The 17,395-nt window shown below is 36.0% G+C and overlaps 1 protein-coding gene across 2 annotated transcripts in view; it reads right to left on the bottom strand.

Moving 5' to 3' along the window:
- The window catches only part of LRPPRC (leucine rich pentatricopeptide repeat containing), a 91,038-nt gene that overhangs the window by 21,319 nt on the left and 52,324 nt on the right, over nucleotides 1–17,395 (bottom strand). For both annotated transcript variants that reach the window (XM_075749099.1, XM_075749100.1), the window contains exons 26-29: nucleotides 5,872–5,940; nucleotides 5,518–5,608; nucleotides 1,974–2,116; nucleotides 1,777–1,864 (exon numbers count right to left, since the gene is read on the bottom strand). In XM_075749099.1, the coding sequence (XP_075605214.1) occupies nucleotides 1,777–1,864; nucleotides 1,974–2,116; nucleotides 5,518–5,608; nucleotides 5,872–5,940 (391 nt within the window). The remainder of the gene's footprint in view (nucleotides 1–1,776; nucleotides 1,865–1,973; nucleotides 2,117–5,517; nucleotides 5,609–5,871; nucleotides 5,941–17,395) is intronic.

Raw genomic sequence — 17,395 nt, 5'->3', positions numbered from 1 at the left:
GAAACTAAATCCACTTCTGCATATGTGAGTTTCATCCAAACAAGAGAGAGAGACACGAGAGAGCCAGAGAGAGAATATGACCTATGTCTGACATTACAATAGCGATTGCATGGCCAACCAAAAGACGAATGAAACAACAGGACAACACAGGAAAGGTCTTGAAATCCTCCACCACATTTACTTATAGGTCTGAGGCTAAAGCTTGGCCTGTTGCAATGTGCTGAACACTCTTGCCTGCTCAGATGCTGAACAGCAGCATCCATAGCATGTTCACACTGCAATTCAGTGGGAAAGACATTTTTTCTTCCACTTTCCTGAAGTCTGAGCTACCAGTAGACAAGCAATGACATTCAACAATAGCAAAAATCCTTTCACTGGTATAATCTATTACAAATGTGATTAATTATTTCATTACCAAAACCGTAGCTGACTGGTTACTGATAGGTTTGTCCTTTCTGCTTGTGAAAGCCTGTTTCAATTCTATTTTTTAAAGCCAAAAAACTCCTTATGTTAGGAGACTCCTACAAAAGCTCTGTTGTCTTCAGACTGAACCAGGATTGCACTTGGTGTATGAATACTGCTTTCCATTGGTTGGGTACAGAAATGGACCTTGCCATCATTGGATATGATGTCAAGCATATGTTACCATCAATTATCACAGTACACAAAACAGACGATCTATTTCTACAAGGAAAAATACAAGATCTATTTCTACAAGGAAATATATTTAAATCTTTCTTTGTAACAATTAGTTCAATGAAGAACTAAAAATCTTTGTGTCATTTTGTTTTCCTGTTCTAGAATGTTTTGTTGTGTATGTCAGTCCTGACCTCAGAATGATTATCCTATTCAGATTTTCTTAAGATTTTGATTTTATTTTTATAATCTATGTCTGTCTTAGGGGAGGAAGAACAGGAGGAAAAGTTTGCAAATTCTACAGAGAAATATGGACAACTTTAATCTTAGTTGTAAAGAAGCTAGACACAACACAATATATTGTTTCTATTTGAAGGGAGGATTCAAATAGCCTCACAACATCAACAAATAGAAAACAGACTAACAGATAAAAGCCAGATAGGAAAAGAGCAATGATTGTCTCCATAGCAAAGTCCCATCTCATTTAATCTCATCTAACTAATTTCTTTGCTAAATCCATAGCTTAAATAAGGTACCTAAAGCATACTTTGGAACCATATCTGATCTTATTAAGACTTCAACAGCAGGGGCAAATAGAAAAATCTCTGTACAACTTCTTTTAACAGGTAATTGCCTTCCCATAAATATGTCCCAGCTATATCAATTGATGTTAATCTTCTCACTACACTTCTTGTGTCTCACAAAATAAAACTTGTGACTAAACAGCTAGATTTTCTGGGACCCATAAACCCAGTACTTTTAGCATCAATCCTGTACATAAATTAAGTTTCTGGTGTTTAATGGATACATTTGAAAGTCTAGAACATGATGCTAACCCAACAGTATAAAGTGAACTACAGACCAGCAATACTTCAGTAATTTTAAAACTGGCAACTTCACTGCAGACTGGCTTTCAAACATACATTTAGAAGTCAGCATTTCCAATGACATTTTAAGTATTTTAGCATATCCTTCCCACATCAGCTTCTGAAGCAGAGTATCGGCAGGTAACATCATCGTGTACCTTTCCTAACATACTAGCACATCAACAAAAAGCAGCAGCAAGCATCTGTTGCTCTGTAGTTAAAATCTTAAAATTAATTCTGAAGGGGGAAAATACCCCAGTGGTTTTCAGTTTACCTTTTGCATTGTTTTTCTTGCAGAGCATCCTTATTTTTCTTTCTTCCCCACTAGAAGCACTTAAACTTCTGGTATCTTCATGTCTAACCTTTAAAACAAACTTATTTAAGTTACTGTAATGCTATCAGTTAACACTTTTCAACAGAAAGAAAGAAATTTTAAAGTATTGTTAGCTAGGAAAGTTAAACTCCAGTTACCTTAGGTACCTCAAATGGAACCACCTGACCATTTTTCTCAAGTATATCAGCCAGTAAGGCTAGTGTTTTCTCACGAGGAACAACATTTTCTTCTTGAATTTTAGTCCAAATAGCTTCAGCCTTTTCCCAGTCACCGTTGTTCTCTGAAACAAGATTCAAATCTTCATATAAAAGAACATTTAGAGTATACATTTAGAGTATCTAAAGTGATTCAAAAAAGGTATCTTTGGAAAATAATTCATCAATCATGTACTTCTGCTTCATATGATCATCAACTTGAAAAGTTCTAAACTACTTTTAATACAGAGGACATCAAAAGATGCAAACAGAAAACCACCCAAACCAATAGTATGAATTTTCAAATGAATGAGAAATCAACTTGAAAATATTGCAGAAGTGTTCCTCCTAGCTCATCAGTTCTAATATCCTCGACTGTTAATTGTAAAAACAATTACGAAAATCTCTAAATTACTGCAAAACATTAACACTCTAAGGTACCACTTCTAGGTTCTGTTCCGAAATTCTTTGGTTATGTTGCTACTGAGTTAGAGCATCTACATCCCAGAAGTTTACAACTTTCAAATCAAAGAAGTGCTCTAGGCCTTCAGGCTATCACTTTGCTAAGGGGGGGAAGTGTATCTGAATACTGTAAAAGTTAAGTTTTCTGAAAGAGAACGACTTAATAAATTGCTACCAAATTCACAGAATAATTCAATTACTTTCAACAAGAACAGCAATTTATATTTGTACCACTGCACAAACATGCAAACAAATAGAAAGCTGGACTTTGTGAAAGACAACAGTTAATTACTATTTAAATACATCCAGCAAGAGGTTTCTTGTGTCTCCTATCATAAGTCACCAGAACAGCACTAACTTCTGGTTGTAGGTCCTATTCACAGCTACCTGAGCCCAACATCCACTAGCTGTAATCTCTTCATTCCATGGTTTAATTCGGAATCCCAGAAATAATGAGATGCAAGGCAAGAAGGCAGTCAGAAGGCGGATGATGGAATGAATCATTCACATGTCAGCACCTCTTCTTCCACTGTCAGTTAAGGAATTTCAGCTGTTCTGTAGATCAGGCTCCAGTGGACTAAGTCATAATAGAAGGAAAAGCTGGAGTAGCCACCTGGAAGCAGCATGACACACTTGGGTATTCTCTAGAATTGTTATGAAGTTGGTGTTTCGAAGCAGTATATACTGCTTTGCAAACAATACTGCAATGCAATACTGAAATGTTACAGTGCAATGCTCTCTTCTTTCCAGGAGCAGCATGGGTTTAGGAAAACACATGGATATGTAACTGGGCTGGTTCAAGATCCAAGCCTACTTTCAACAAGGTTCTGGCATCACTTCACCTATTTGGAAGAGGCAGTAAAGTCAGCAACTAACCAAATAAATTGATTGGTTTTAAGGACTAAATACTGCAGGTGACATTTTAAAGCAGATTATTATGGCAGTTAGGAGTAGGATAGAGAATGTCTGAACACTTTTTCATGTGCTTGTCCCTGTGTTTGATGCTCATGCGGTCACATCCAGCGGACTGTGGCCAGTTTTGGGGTCCACAACCATAAAAGAGATGCTGGCAACTGGAGCAAATTCAGCCATCAAGACAGATATGGGGCCGGAGCAGATGGAATAAAAGAAGAAGTCAAAGAAGATGAGTTTTGAGCCGCCTAGAGAAAAGCAGGCTAACAGAGGATCAAATTGCTGTCTTCAATTACCTGACACTTACAGAGGAGAGTGAGTTAGTCTCTCCTTGGAAGTATATAGCAAAGGATGAAAGATGATGGTTAAAATTTGCAGCAATGGAGTATCTGAGGATGATCAAACCTTGGAACAGGTTGCTCAGGGAGGCTGTTTGACCTCCACCCTTGGAGGCACTCAAAACTTTACTAGACAAGGCCATGATCTGATCTAACTTTGAAGCTGCCCTAGCTCTGGGAAAGGGCTAGGTCTAAAACTCCTGAGGCTCTCTCCAGCACAAATTATTCTGTGATTCTACAAAACCAAACACATTGTTTTCAACATTTTTGATCACAGCTCAGACTAGATGGTATAATCTTTTTTTATATGCTTAAAATAAATCTGAAGTTACGGCTTAGGTGCACAGTGACAACTCTCGACTGTATTTGTGCATGGGGCAGCTTTGATAGATAATCTCAAATGGTTGAAAGCAGGAATGTGCATGGTTTTTGTCTTTTATGGTGACAGAAACCTACGAACGTTTTCCACTTCTTTGAATAGATGGAATCAGGTTTGTCTTTTGAAAGAAGACTGAAGATTTTGTATGACAGAATTTGATGAATTGTATCTTTGTAGATTCTCTTCCTAGCAGGCACACTGTCAGACTCAGTCACTGCCAGAGGTGAACAGGATGAGTGGAGAAACAGGAAGGCTCCCTCCCTGTTGAGACAAGATTGCTTTTCAGGCCTGCTTGATTTTTGACGGTGAACCAGTATGCACAAAGCCAGAATTGGGTAACGCTACAGTTTGGTTTTGAAGCTTTCTGAGGCTGTTCAGGAAATGAAAAGCAACAAAGTTCTCAAGGGGTCTGCTCATTTTTTGTGTGGAAATAATCATCTCTTCTGCTTGAGGCAAGTGCAGTGGGGAAGAACTCTCTTTCATTACCATATGAAAAGAAAAAAAGGGTTTGAATAGTATTTTATTTAGCATTAAAACATCACTAGTTCTAGTGAACCAAAAATATACACGGGGAACAGCCTAAAATCACTTCAAGCTCAAATGCAAGTTTTCCCATGACCAATAGATCGAGTTATTGTAATGGCTCATTTTTATATATATATATATATACACACACACATTACCAAAATACACAGCAATCCCTGTAATGCTTTTTTTAGTCCCAATTTACTATTTAGTGCTCCATATCCAACTGTAATACAAAATGTTTTTTCAAGACTTCAAAATAACTAGAACTAAAGTTTCCAAAATTTTTGTTATGTATAACACAGTATGACACATTGAATAACAAACCCAGCACAGACTGAAAAATACACAAAAGAGGAAATCAAAACCACTATACATATATCCTACACCAAGTCTGTAGCATAGAAATGAACTTTCAATTTTAAAAACTGTTCCATTCCTACAAAAGATGCAAAAGTTAGGTTGTGGTTGGTGAAGAAGTGGTAGATTTAAAAAAAAAAAAAAAAAAAAAAAATCACCTTTCAGAACCAGATCCAATTACAGGAGACTCCAGATTTTTATCAGTTATGAAGATATAGCAAATGAGCAATTTTTCTTCTTTAAGCATATTAAAAACCGAAACACAGTAAATTTTCAAATTAGGACACAAGACCATAGCATGGATTGAAAGACTCATACTACATAAGCATTGAGGTCTGCAGGTAAAAAAAAAAACCAACCTGTACTTTCTCCCCTGCAAGATGCCTCCGAAACGGTATGCAGGCTAATTGCATATTAGGATAAAACTCCTCTCCACTTCACAGTTATTTTCTATCGCCAACCACAAAAGAAACCAGATTACAAAATGAAAAAAGATTACAAGCTCACTTACTACACAGTTGAAGCAGGTGGTAGTACATCTCATCTCTATCACATTCAAATAGAATCTGAGTTAATTCTACCAAATGTTCCAAAGTCTCCATCTTTAAAAAGAAAGAACATCATCATTATACCTCAGCCAAACACTTATTTTTCTATATATGTGCACTTACACGCTGTGTGCATTCAGCTAAAATAATATTTCTGTTTAAGTATACACCAGCATTTACACAGAGCATTAAGTTCACCTCATCAGCCTGTCAAACATCCTTTCACAAACATAAAAATCAAGCAATGAAATATTTCAAAACAATTTTTCTTGGAATGTAATGACAGTTACATAGAAGACATCACACAAGCCACATACCTGATTACTCGATATACACTTTCTTGCAAACCACTGCAACCTTCCAGAGTGTGCTCTCAAGCCAGGAGTCTGTAAAATATTTCCACAAGCAGCAGTGCATTACTTCACACAGGACATTCTAAGGAAAAGTACACATAATGCATGCATTCATAATAAAAGCTCATCGTTTTTATTTGTTTTTTGAAATCTGAATGAGACAACAAGCTCACAAATAATCGAGCTAGGTTGCATTTATGAGAGACTTAAAAATTGCAGTCATTTTATGCAAGACATTTTGCTTTTTGGCTGAACACTGCCAAGAGAGTTGATTTAAAATACGTTTCAGATGAACTGAAATGTTAAATAATTTCTATCACCACTGTAATAGAGTATTATTGCTATTACCCATGGTAATCATTTGTATTACTCATGGTAAAGAATGACACCAAATGTTTCCAAACTATCTTCACAATGAAATGTTCATATTCAACACCACTGCAATGTCTTAGCAACTAGAAAAATATGCTTCTAAACTGCAACATCACCATTTGGTAGCCCTTCTCTGCTAATATTAGCCATTTTCTTATAACTATTAATGTCTAAAAACAGCAGTGGTTTTAGATATTGACTTCTCTTGCTACTGCTCAGTAAGAAAACCAGGAATTTACAGAGCAGTAACTGTAACAACTGTAACGCGCTGCCAATGCAGATGCCAAGCATACCGACTGTGAGGCAATTCCTATCCTAGAACAGAGCAAAGGCTTACTCTTATGTGTGCGTACACAGAGGAACTGATGTATTATAGTCAATATGCCATAGTTCTTTCTGTTATTAATTTTCCCAGGTTTGATGAGCCTTTGCCTATTCATTCCTTTGTTGTTTCGAGTGGACTACAGCTCCAGAATATACAGTCTCAAAAAGGTTTCAATCCTTGGAAACTCCATCTGCTATAGACTGCCACATTGTGCCTTCTCAGCACCACAGACCATAATCAGAATATTGGTTCCTCCGCTTAAATAAATTCTTAAATAAGCATAAGAAAATTGAAAGTTGTTAAATAAACATGTTACAGGCATGCCAGTACTTATGTCTGACATCTAAAAAAATTGATAAAAACCCCCTATGTGCAAACCATCCATCATTTTCACCTCTTACCCTTCCCTCCCACAGAGTACTCAAATTTACTTTCTTTATAGTCTCTTGTTTTAGCACAAGGGTCATTTACAGAGAGGACTCTGCTTTCATTTCAGGTGTCCAGCTTCACATTAACATAGCTCAAAGTGATTGTGAGAAAATGCCTGCTCATCCCTACAGAGAAACATGTGTTTTGACTCTTGAAGGCTTTTAGCTGTTAACATTATAAGAAGTTTCTACTGTTTAAACTTGATGTGCAACTTCCAAAATTTAAACACCACTTCGCATAAAAGAGGCGGTTTGAACAAAAAGCTGTGAGAAATACTGAGTCTCAGTTCCACAACAGTGGAAACAATTACCACTGAAAAAGTCAATTCACCTTCTATCTTTTTAACACAGATAATTTCCTTCCCGATTCCTCCAAGTGCAGAATTATTACCATTACGTCTTTCTGAAATAATTCAGCATATACCAGAAAACTAGCATGCAAAACTATAGTCAAAACCATTAACATTTTCTAAACGTATAGGAAGCAGTGTTCTGCAGAGTAAATGTTAAGCCATTTAATTCCACCAATCATCCAAACCACTTTATGCAATCATTGTAAGGTTTTTAAAAAAATAGGACAGTAACCCCACAGTTCTTCAACATGGAACATTTTCTCTATGTATCTAAACTGCACTACAAAAAAAAGTCTCAATCCAAGATGTAAAAATAGTGGCTTCCAAGTATTTGAAAGTGGTGTACATAACAGTTTTGCTTTCCAGGTACGTGCTTTTTTTCCAGCTAGTTCCCCCCCCCCCCCCCCCCCCCCCCCAGTTATTTATGTTTATAGGTACCCATTCAGTGCTTTTTTTAAGAGCTACCAAGCAGTTGCACATAAAATATGCTGAAAACTAAGTCAAGAATTAACATCTTACACAACAGGCTCTTGAAAATGAAAAAGAAAAAAGTATGTTGCCTGCATTTGCAGCTAATCCTCTTTAGGACATGGTAAAATTCAAATGCTGAATTCACTTACAACTTCCAATATCATTGCTGATCCGAATGCCAATGAACTCAACAGCTTCAAAGCTACAAACTTTTTATAGTAAATCCTTTCCTGTTCAGAAATGATTGATGTGTCTGTCACTACACGGACAGCTGAGTTATACAACAGATATCCTTGTGTTTCATTTTGAAATTGAGAAGTGTTTTCACATACTGCAGGTCTCAATCATCAAAAGAACATCTAGGTCAGATTAACTAAATCTCCAGGGCTTGCCTGATAGTCCATATTTGTAGCTTATCCCTTACCATCTTAGGGAATTTTAAACATTGCATTTAGCAGGAAGCAGACTTTCTACAATACAGCAGACTAAAATACAGAATAAAAAAATGCACAAATAAAACAAAAAAAAAGTAAAAACCTGTTACTCTAATTATTCTTCCAAATTCCCATTTACTATTTTGATCTTGCTTGTTTCAATGAACTAAAAAAAAAAAAAAATCTATTACTGAGTCTTCCTGTTTTGTGGTTTGGTGGTTTTTTTATTTTTTTAAGACATTCACTGCTTTAAAGAATGAAACAACTATTGAGAGTCCCAAGCAATTAATACAGCATATAAACTAAACGTGGACGTTTTCTGGCTTTTACATTCTCTTGGAATATAAAATAGTTGTACTGTACCAAACTAAAGGTTCATCTAGCTTGTTATCCTCTCCCCAACTGTGCATATAAGAGAATATAAAATGAGAGAAGCCCCAGCAATACTTCCCCCTTGGCGTTCTTTCACTCTCCAACTACTTGAGGATGAGTGGGTCACACTGTTTCCAGTAAGTGATTTCTCTTCCATCAGCTTTTCTGGTTGCCCCTGGAATCCCGTAAGATTTATCATAAGATCTTTTGGCAAAGGGTTGCCTCAACTACCTTCTGCAGAAAAGCACCATAATACTACCGCTTTTTGTTTGTTTTCAGCCGAGCTTCTACTAGCTTCGGTTGAAGCCCCTAGATCCTGTATTGGAAGACAATACACAATTGATTTCTCTTTATCCTTTCCATTTCATATTAATCTCATGAGTGGTATATATAATAATTCACTGTTTCTTCTGCAGGCTAAGCAGAACTCACCTACTTAGTCATATCTCCTACAGAAATCGTTCCACACTTTTGATTACATTTGTTACTATCTTTCTGAGGTTCAACATACAACCCTACACTAATTTACTGACTGATTCTATACCTTCACACACAGAAGGGAAAACTAACAAGAAGGGGAAAAATATGTATTTTTAGAAGAACTATCGCCAAGCAGTACTCAAAAATCATGTGACTCCAACAATCTTAACACACTGAAAGCATTTGATTTGCTCTCCTCCTTCCTAAAACCAGTCACTTCAGACAGGTGATTGAAGGGGTCCAATCACCAGAAAAATCTCTTCTGTACTAACATTTTTGAGCTAATTTCTACCTGTTTCAGCTGAAAGAAAAGATTGTCTGGGAAAATACTGACCTGTCAGAGAGGAAGCTAGTCAATGTTTTTCCAGATTTTTAATGATGGAAATATTCAAGTTTTGTTTACATTAGTGTTCTGTAACTGTTACAGCCAATAGACCAATACTATTTTTTTTACTTAAAAAAAAATTTTAAAAATTTACAGAAGACATATGGAAAATATTTATTTACTTCTCTCTACTTGCCTAAAGCAACCTTTTTCTCTTTAAACACAAAACTTATAGAGAAAACCCACGAAAACCAACATACAGACCAGAAACCTTGTGCTACTGTTCAAAAAGAGGACTTTCAGAAAAGAGTTGAGAATGTCCCAAAACAGGACCACTTTTTCTATAGCTGGATTAAAATGCATAGCTATTTAGAGGCCAGAAGAAGTATTTTCCATTTGGCATATACATGACGCAAGATGGATTACTCTTTTGTTTTAACCTTCCAACACTGTGCTTCCACAAACTACTACTGTGCACTGGCTGGCAAAATAATTGTTACATATTGCGGACAACTTATTCTAGCCTTTCACTGTATAACTTCACCATGAATAACACAGCAATTCTAACCATTCAAGTTTAATTCTGCCCTCCAAGTGTTTTATGTTTTCTTCTAAATCCTTACATTTTCTTCCCGAAGTTCAATCTCTTCTTAGGGAAACAGTTCTACTATAATCACCAATCCAAACATATTGGAAAGAAACAGCCAAATTTTATAAACACCATCCATGCTACACTTTCTGATTGTATTTTTGGACAGGTAGATCCATTCATTCCTCTCTTTGCAGCTGCAAAAGCCAGTAATAGTAAGAGACAGCTAATGCTGCTAAAGGAAGAAGAACATTTCATGATGAGTTACATCAACAGCCATAACAGACTTATGTTACCAGTACCAGAACCAGTTACTGAGATTTAGATGCCAAAGCAATGTTTTGCAAGAAAACGCATCACTTCTCCAAACAGACAGCCTTGAACAGACAGCTATAAGAACTGATGTATGTCATTTCTAACAGCGCTCTCTAACATAAGCATCAGTGCAAACAGAACAGTTGATGGGAAGTTCTTAATTTAAAGACAGATTTTTCCCTGATTCCACAAAAATGTCTATGAAAATCTCACAAATTCCATGCAGCTTCAATGAAGCCTGAGATATTTTTGCATGGCAGCTTACTTGAACAAAGTTTTTTACAACATAAACACCGTAAGCTATGCTTGAATCTTCTCCTGTGTTAAAACTCTTGGCAGAAGTCCTCACTTTTACTAAGTAGTAGGTATACTGCTCAATCAGAAAATTAAAAGAATACGCAGGTTTTGCACCTTACGTAGCCATCTAAGTGTAGCTAATGAGATGGTTGAAATTATCTTCCACTTCTGTTACATTTTTGCCTCTTATTAAATACTCCCTCACCTTCAAATAGCAATGCATTAGTTTTAAAAAAATACTGATTAAAACATTTACATTAAGATTTTTTTTTAAAATATCTTAAATCTGTGTTCATATGTATGAAACAAGTATACCACTTTGCTGTAGTTCTTAATTATAATCTTTATAGCACAATGTAAGTGAAGTACCATAGTGGGATATACAGAAAATACAGAAGACTGTTTGGATTACTGGCTCTGAACATACCAACTTTTATGCAATAGTCCAAGAGTTTATAAAAGATGCAGCTGTAAAGACTGAGTAATCTAAAAATAATCTGTGCATCAAAAAGCATCTTCCCTGTTGCAATCATATCAGCTATCCAATAAAACACATTACTTCCTTCTAGCTCAGCTTTTCTTTAAGTCATTGTACTACCAGGATAAGACTAGAGCTACATCTGTATACGGCAGACACTGGAAGTAACACTTTTTCTACAAGATCATTTTCCACCTTGAAAGAAGTTTAGGTCTTGGGGGTCTCATGCAAAAATGGTTTCTTTCGTGATTGCACAGAAAGATATCCTCATTCAATTTATTCTTTCTAAACAAAAGAAAACCTTGCAAACTGCTCGGATCTAAGATGGGATTTCTCTTTAAAAAAAAAAGTAATTGTTTTTGTTCTTTGTAAGCAATTTTTTTCCCAGAAATAAATACAACTAAACACAACCCGACCCCCATAATACTGATTTCTTTAATGAGAGGGTCATGTGAAACATCTGGACAGTTGCTCAACTTTTTGGGGCAAGGGATAACTATGAAAGATTGAATACAATTAAATCTGTACCTTCAACATGACTACTTTTCATGTTTGATAATGAGGGCAAGTACTATAATACAGCATCAGAGTTGCGAAAATTATGAGTTGTTCCGCTGCAAGTTATGCCTTCAAAACCTACTGAATTATAGTGCATTTGATATTTTATTTGCACTATCTGATATTTAGTGAAAGACATAAAAGGACACACATCTACATATTTATCCAAACTCTCTTGTTGGAAGCGATTACAATTCAAGCTTATGCTCTCCTTTCTGCCTATCCTACAATTACTCATGGTAGCAACTAGCCTACTTCTACTAGGTTAATTTTCACATAAAAAGCAGCAGTAGTTCCTAGTAAGCAAATGCAAAGATAGTCTCCACTGAGAAAGTTTCTACTGTTGAGGTGGGGTTTTTCCATGAAGTATGTATTTGCCTCAAGGCTTCTGTCAGTTATGCAGTTCACTGACTTTACCAACACAATTAGTATCTGTTGAGTAAATACTCATGATTTTATTTATTTCACTTCAAACAGGAATACATGCTGCTTTACGTTAAGCAGACATTGAGAAAAGTGTAATGAAACTTCATTATTTCCCAAAAATATCAAAATAAAAATGGGAAAGAGCTTTGCAATTTTAGCATTACTCACGCCAACTGAGACTGATGTACGCTTAAGTACTATTGGAATATCCCACATTTACCAGTAAGATTTCCAAGAGAAATTATGCAGTGAAGTATTATTATAAAAAAATCATTAGACAATAAGGGAACTTCACAACAACCATGTTGGAAGAAAAGGTGACATCAAAAATATGCAAAACTCTGCTCAATAGAAAATCCTCAAGGATGTTCCTGACTCAGAACAAAAATTTGCTCTTTGTATTGCAATGTGGTTTTATGTCGTATGATGAATGAAAAAAACATTATAAAACTCAGTAGTATCTTCCCTCTAACACAAAGTCCCTGGAGCTAAGAAAGGATGCACAGGTCTTACACAATCTCACATTCCAAACACATTACCCTCTCCCCTTCTGGAAGGAATTTGTTCAGTAGTCATGTCCTGTACCAAATTTACTTATTTGAAACATATTCATTGTCTTCATTTTAAGAAAGCACTATTTAGAACTTCTAAATAATGTGCACCGAACTAGTAAGCACCCATTTTTTTCTTAACCCACATACACACATACATATATGTGTGGACACAAAATCCAACTTCACTAATAGCTGTATCAGAGTCCAGTTTCATAAGGAAAAGTAATGCTTTTATTAGACTAATAGGACTCAATAGTAAGAAAAAAAAAATCTTTCCTTGTAATTATAGGCCTTGCATGCCTAAAAGCTCTTCACTGTTTCCCCTCCCTCTCAGTTGTATACAGTTACTCTAATAAAAGCTATTACACCCCCTACAAACTACTCTTCAATCTCAGACCACCGTTATTCTAATACAATTTGCATTCAACTTTCACAAACGTAGAAATTTTGTTCTAATAAACTCCACTCTTAACAGGACCAAAACTGAGTCTTTATAGGTAAATTCAGACACTAGATATAACCACCATTAAATTACACATTAAAAAACCCCTAAATCCTGCTGTCACAAATCAAGAAAGTATCTTCTCCCAATAGTTTATCTCCAGCATAAAATCAGCAAGACTCAATTTCATGATGTAGACTCTTAAAAAAGCAATCTGGATGAAAGGAGGTTGTAATCTCTCAATATCAAGTAGAAATATTCTCATTGTTTTTATGGTAGATTAAATCCAATGGCAACTGGTATCTTGAGGTCTGCTGACAGTGGATGTCACAATTCTTTGCTTAAATCTATTTACCTCCTGAATTAACTTGACATCTGTTGATAGATATATTCCTGCACACTAAACTCACCCAAAACAGTTCTTTTGTCAGGTCTTGAATTTCAGCAGCAAATGCCTTTTCTTGCATTTATTCACATCGGAACACGTTTCATTAAAGCATTCCACAACTGTTTGTCCCTCAATTCTTCACATAAATGTTTTGAGATATGTGAGATATGGTATGATATATATAACTATTAAATATAAATGATGTATTTAGTACAAGGGCAGAAGATGAGGAAAGTATCACACTTCATTAAGATCTAGTTAAAGGGATTCTGAAGCCATGCACTATGCATTTCCATTCTCAACGGAGGTTCCTCTTGTGGTAGCAAATTGGTCTTCTACTAAAAACTTCTGCCATACAGTTCTGAGATCTTTCCCTATATCCCAAATAAAAGAAATCTTTTCTTAGCCTTCATTTCCAGTAAAACTACAAACACAGCAGAAACAAGAGCTTTTACTCCTTCATTGAGGGAACAATTTTAATTTAATAGCTGATATGAATTGATCTAGAAAGACTTCAAGAAGTATCTGTCAAACAACAAAAACCTAGTTGCATTCGGAGGAGTCCATAAGCTCCTAACTGAAAGTGCCAATGACCTGGTATCTTTTTTTTTAATGTGAGGCTTGTTCTGATTTTTTTACAGAAGTATTTTGCTGTCCAATGAAATACAGTTTAAGGTGTAATGATTTTATCAATACAGTGCAGAAATGGATTTAACACCAGTTTAAAACCTTGCATTCTTTAGCCATAGGTGTAGTACATTTCTACTTAATGAAAACATGGTTTAGACTTTTGCTAAGCAGATTTACAGAAGGTCTTGCTTGAACGTCTGCTGCAGGACTGTTAGAGTATTTAATGATACATGTTTTGTAACTCCACCAGAAAAAGCCTAGTGTGGACGCAGGCTTAATTACATGCAGATTCAGAGAGTATTTTGATAATTATATTCAGCATGAATATAAATGAAGGAAAAAGGGCAAGTCTAGAAATATTCAACCATCACGCAGGCAAAACAGCTGCAAGTATGAGATCTCAGTGCAGAATTCAGAGATGATCAAATAATTAAAAGTAGACCAAAATGAGAGACAACAACTAGATTTTAACTACTTTAGGTAGTGAAATCTTTAAACCTCCATGCAGCATGCAAACAAAATAACAGAATAACAGGTGAAGGAGGAAGGAAGTAGATTCCTCCAAGGTGGTGTAACATTCTCTTTGTCACTCCCACTCTCCTGGATGACCTTCACATCCATTCACCTCTCAACCATCAGCTCAAGCAATTTAGTAAAGCGGCAGTCAACAACTGAGTAGACATAAGGGAATTCCAATTGTCCCTAGCTACAGGTAAGCAGCTGTGGATTGGAGGGATTTGGGGAATTAGGCTCTAGAAAGTTCTCTTACCATTTATATACCAGACAAGAGATGTGCCAACTTTTTTTTTTTAACATGATCGCCTTTGAAGGACTCAAGACAAAAAACTAACTTATCTGTTGAGGTGCAATTAAGAACTGAAGCCTAAATCCTACTTTGATGTACTACAGCACTCAATGGTAGAACTTGGTCCCAGTGGAAAGCAAAAGAGCATCTACCAGCACATCCATCTATCAGCATAACTTCAAAGGCTTAGGTATCTCCAGGCACAGAATAAAATCAACTTTTACTTTACAGAGCAGCCAAGGCTACTTCATTCGGAGGTATTGTGTCTGAGAGGAGCTTTCTTCTCTTGCTACCTGCCACAGAACAAATGAGAACAGACTTCCAAAAGCTTAACAAGGCAGTCCAGCAACCTTGCAGACTGTTACCTATGAACCAAACTCTGTAAAGCCTTAGAACTTAGCCGCATTCCCCTCACCCTGTCCCCAGTCTTCTCAATCACAGCTTCTCTTCCACTTAGCATCGCTTCAAAAGACACTCACAGCACCAAACTACCACACACTTCAGTTTATTTGTTCTGGTATTGGTGAGCTGCATTCTTTGTCTCATCTCTTTCTATTCACTTTCCATTGTCTTTTATACTATCATTCTCTGCTTAGTCTTGCTGTCCTTCAAGCAAACAGATGAGCCCCAGAATTTTCAGCTTTCTTGCTATGATACCCCAAAACACAAGCTTTTATATCACATATTTATATCTCACTCAAATCTTACCCTTCTTCCTTTCCCACTGTTGTCACCCAGTTGCATTTTACCAAAGATTGAGATTTAAGAGTTATTTCTGGGGCTTTGAGTTGCAAGTTTTTCAACGCAGCAGTTGTCCATAAGTTTCACATAAGCATCTAGGGTATCTCTGATTTCTAAAAACAGCAAGAGCAAGCAGAGGCAGTGGTCTCCAATGAGTAACATCCCATTTAAACAAGGATATCCTCCGTGGTCTTCATTTCCTTGGCTCCTAAAGGTTTTTTTTTCCCAGCTTCATTACTACCCTTTTAGATATTCTTCATTAACCCTGTAGATACTTTTAAAACAAATGATATCACTAAAATCAACTGACCACCACAATCAGCAATACATGATAAAAGTACGTGCTGAAAGGTAATCTACGTCTAATATGCAAGAGTGTCTAAAAAGAGAAAGTGGCCTCAATTGATCACCTTTACTGAATATTATTTCATAAGAAAAAAAGAACAACAACCTGAGACAGCCAACAAGAGAAGTAGTTTAGTTGCAAAAAACACTGGACTAGAGAAAAGAATACATATACACTGTGTACTCCATCTTCCACATTACATTCATTAAGGCTTCGACTTCCCAACAAACAAGAAAAGCAAACAGTAACTTGTTCATGGTTTAAAACAATAAAAGCTATTTTCTTCTTCAGCAAAATACCAATTTTAAGATTCCCCCCCCACACACCCCGCTTTGTGGAAAAAAATTCTTCGGAAATACTGAACATATTGTTACATAATAAAAGCATACTTAAAATGTAACACACCATATAGTAATTGATTTTGTGCCAATTTATCCACTGGTAAAATACATGCATATTATTCCTAGCTAAATTCTTATACTCCTAAAAATTCCAAAATTTAAAACCTCCTTTCCTCAACAGCACAGACAAAGCTTTAATTCATACTTCACAGAAGTTGGGCAAGAGCAAGAAAATCTATTCTAAATAGTATAAAAAGCTAGGAAAACTTCCTTTTAGTCTCCAGATACCTCAGGTCTTCAGGTTTATGCCTAAGTGTCTGTCTGTGGCTACTAATAATTGATAATTAATCACTAAATACTGAACATTTGCAGAGATAATTTGGCACATATTAAGAAAACAACAAAAGTTTCAAAGCCCCAACAAGTTGACAATTTGCTTACTATCCTATTCATGACTGCTGAACTGTAGCCACCAATATAAATTTTCAGAAATTAAATGCCAGTATCAAAGAAACAGCCACTAAACCACACTAAGTACCAGGTCTATTCATGTAGCTTTAGTTTTACTTCCAATTCTTGGATTTCATCCTTTTACCTCCTATATGCTTTAATTATTATAAAAAACCTCAACCATTCAGTGTCACCTTCTGTCAGATACTGATATTTCTATTCTTCCATATTATAAGATTGGAGCTCCAAAAAAACATCTGAGAACAAAAATATCAATGCTTCAACATTGTGCTTAGCAATTTCCACATACCCCACAGCAGGACAGTATTGTTCCACCACAGACAAACAAGCAGATCTTGAGTTAGGATTTTTTAAAATGCAAGAATTCTATTAGATAAGTGAAGCAGAGAAATGGTATTTCAAATATTCTACGGGGAATTAGGAAAAAGGAGTATTTTGTGTTAAGAAGGAAAAAAACCCCAAATTAGGTTACAGAGTTGTGTATGTACATAACAAAAACGATGAGGACAAAGTATTACTACTTCTGCAAGATGCCTCCTCCCACACA

This window comes from Balearica regulorum, chromosome 3, assembly GCF_011004875.1.
Source record: "Balearica regulorum gibbericeps isolate bBalReg1 chromosome 3, bBalReg1.pri, whole genome shotgun sequence".
Lineage (NCBI taxonomy): Eukaryota > Metazoa > Chordata > Aves > Gruiformes > Gruidae > Balearica > Balearica regulorum.
The sequence above is the reverse complement of the archived record's forward strand: the minus strand, read 5'-3'. Positions and strand labels throughout refer to the sequence as shown.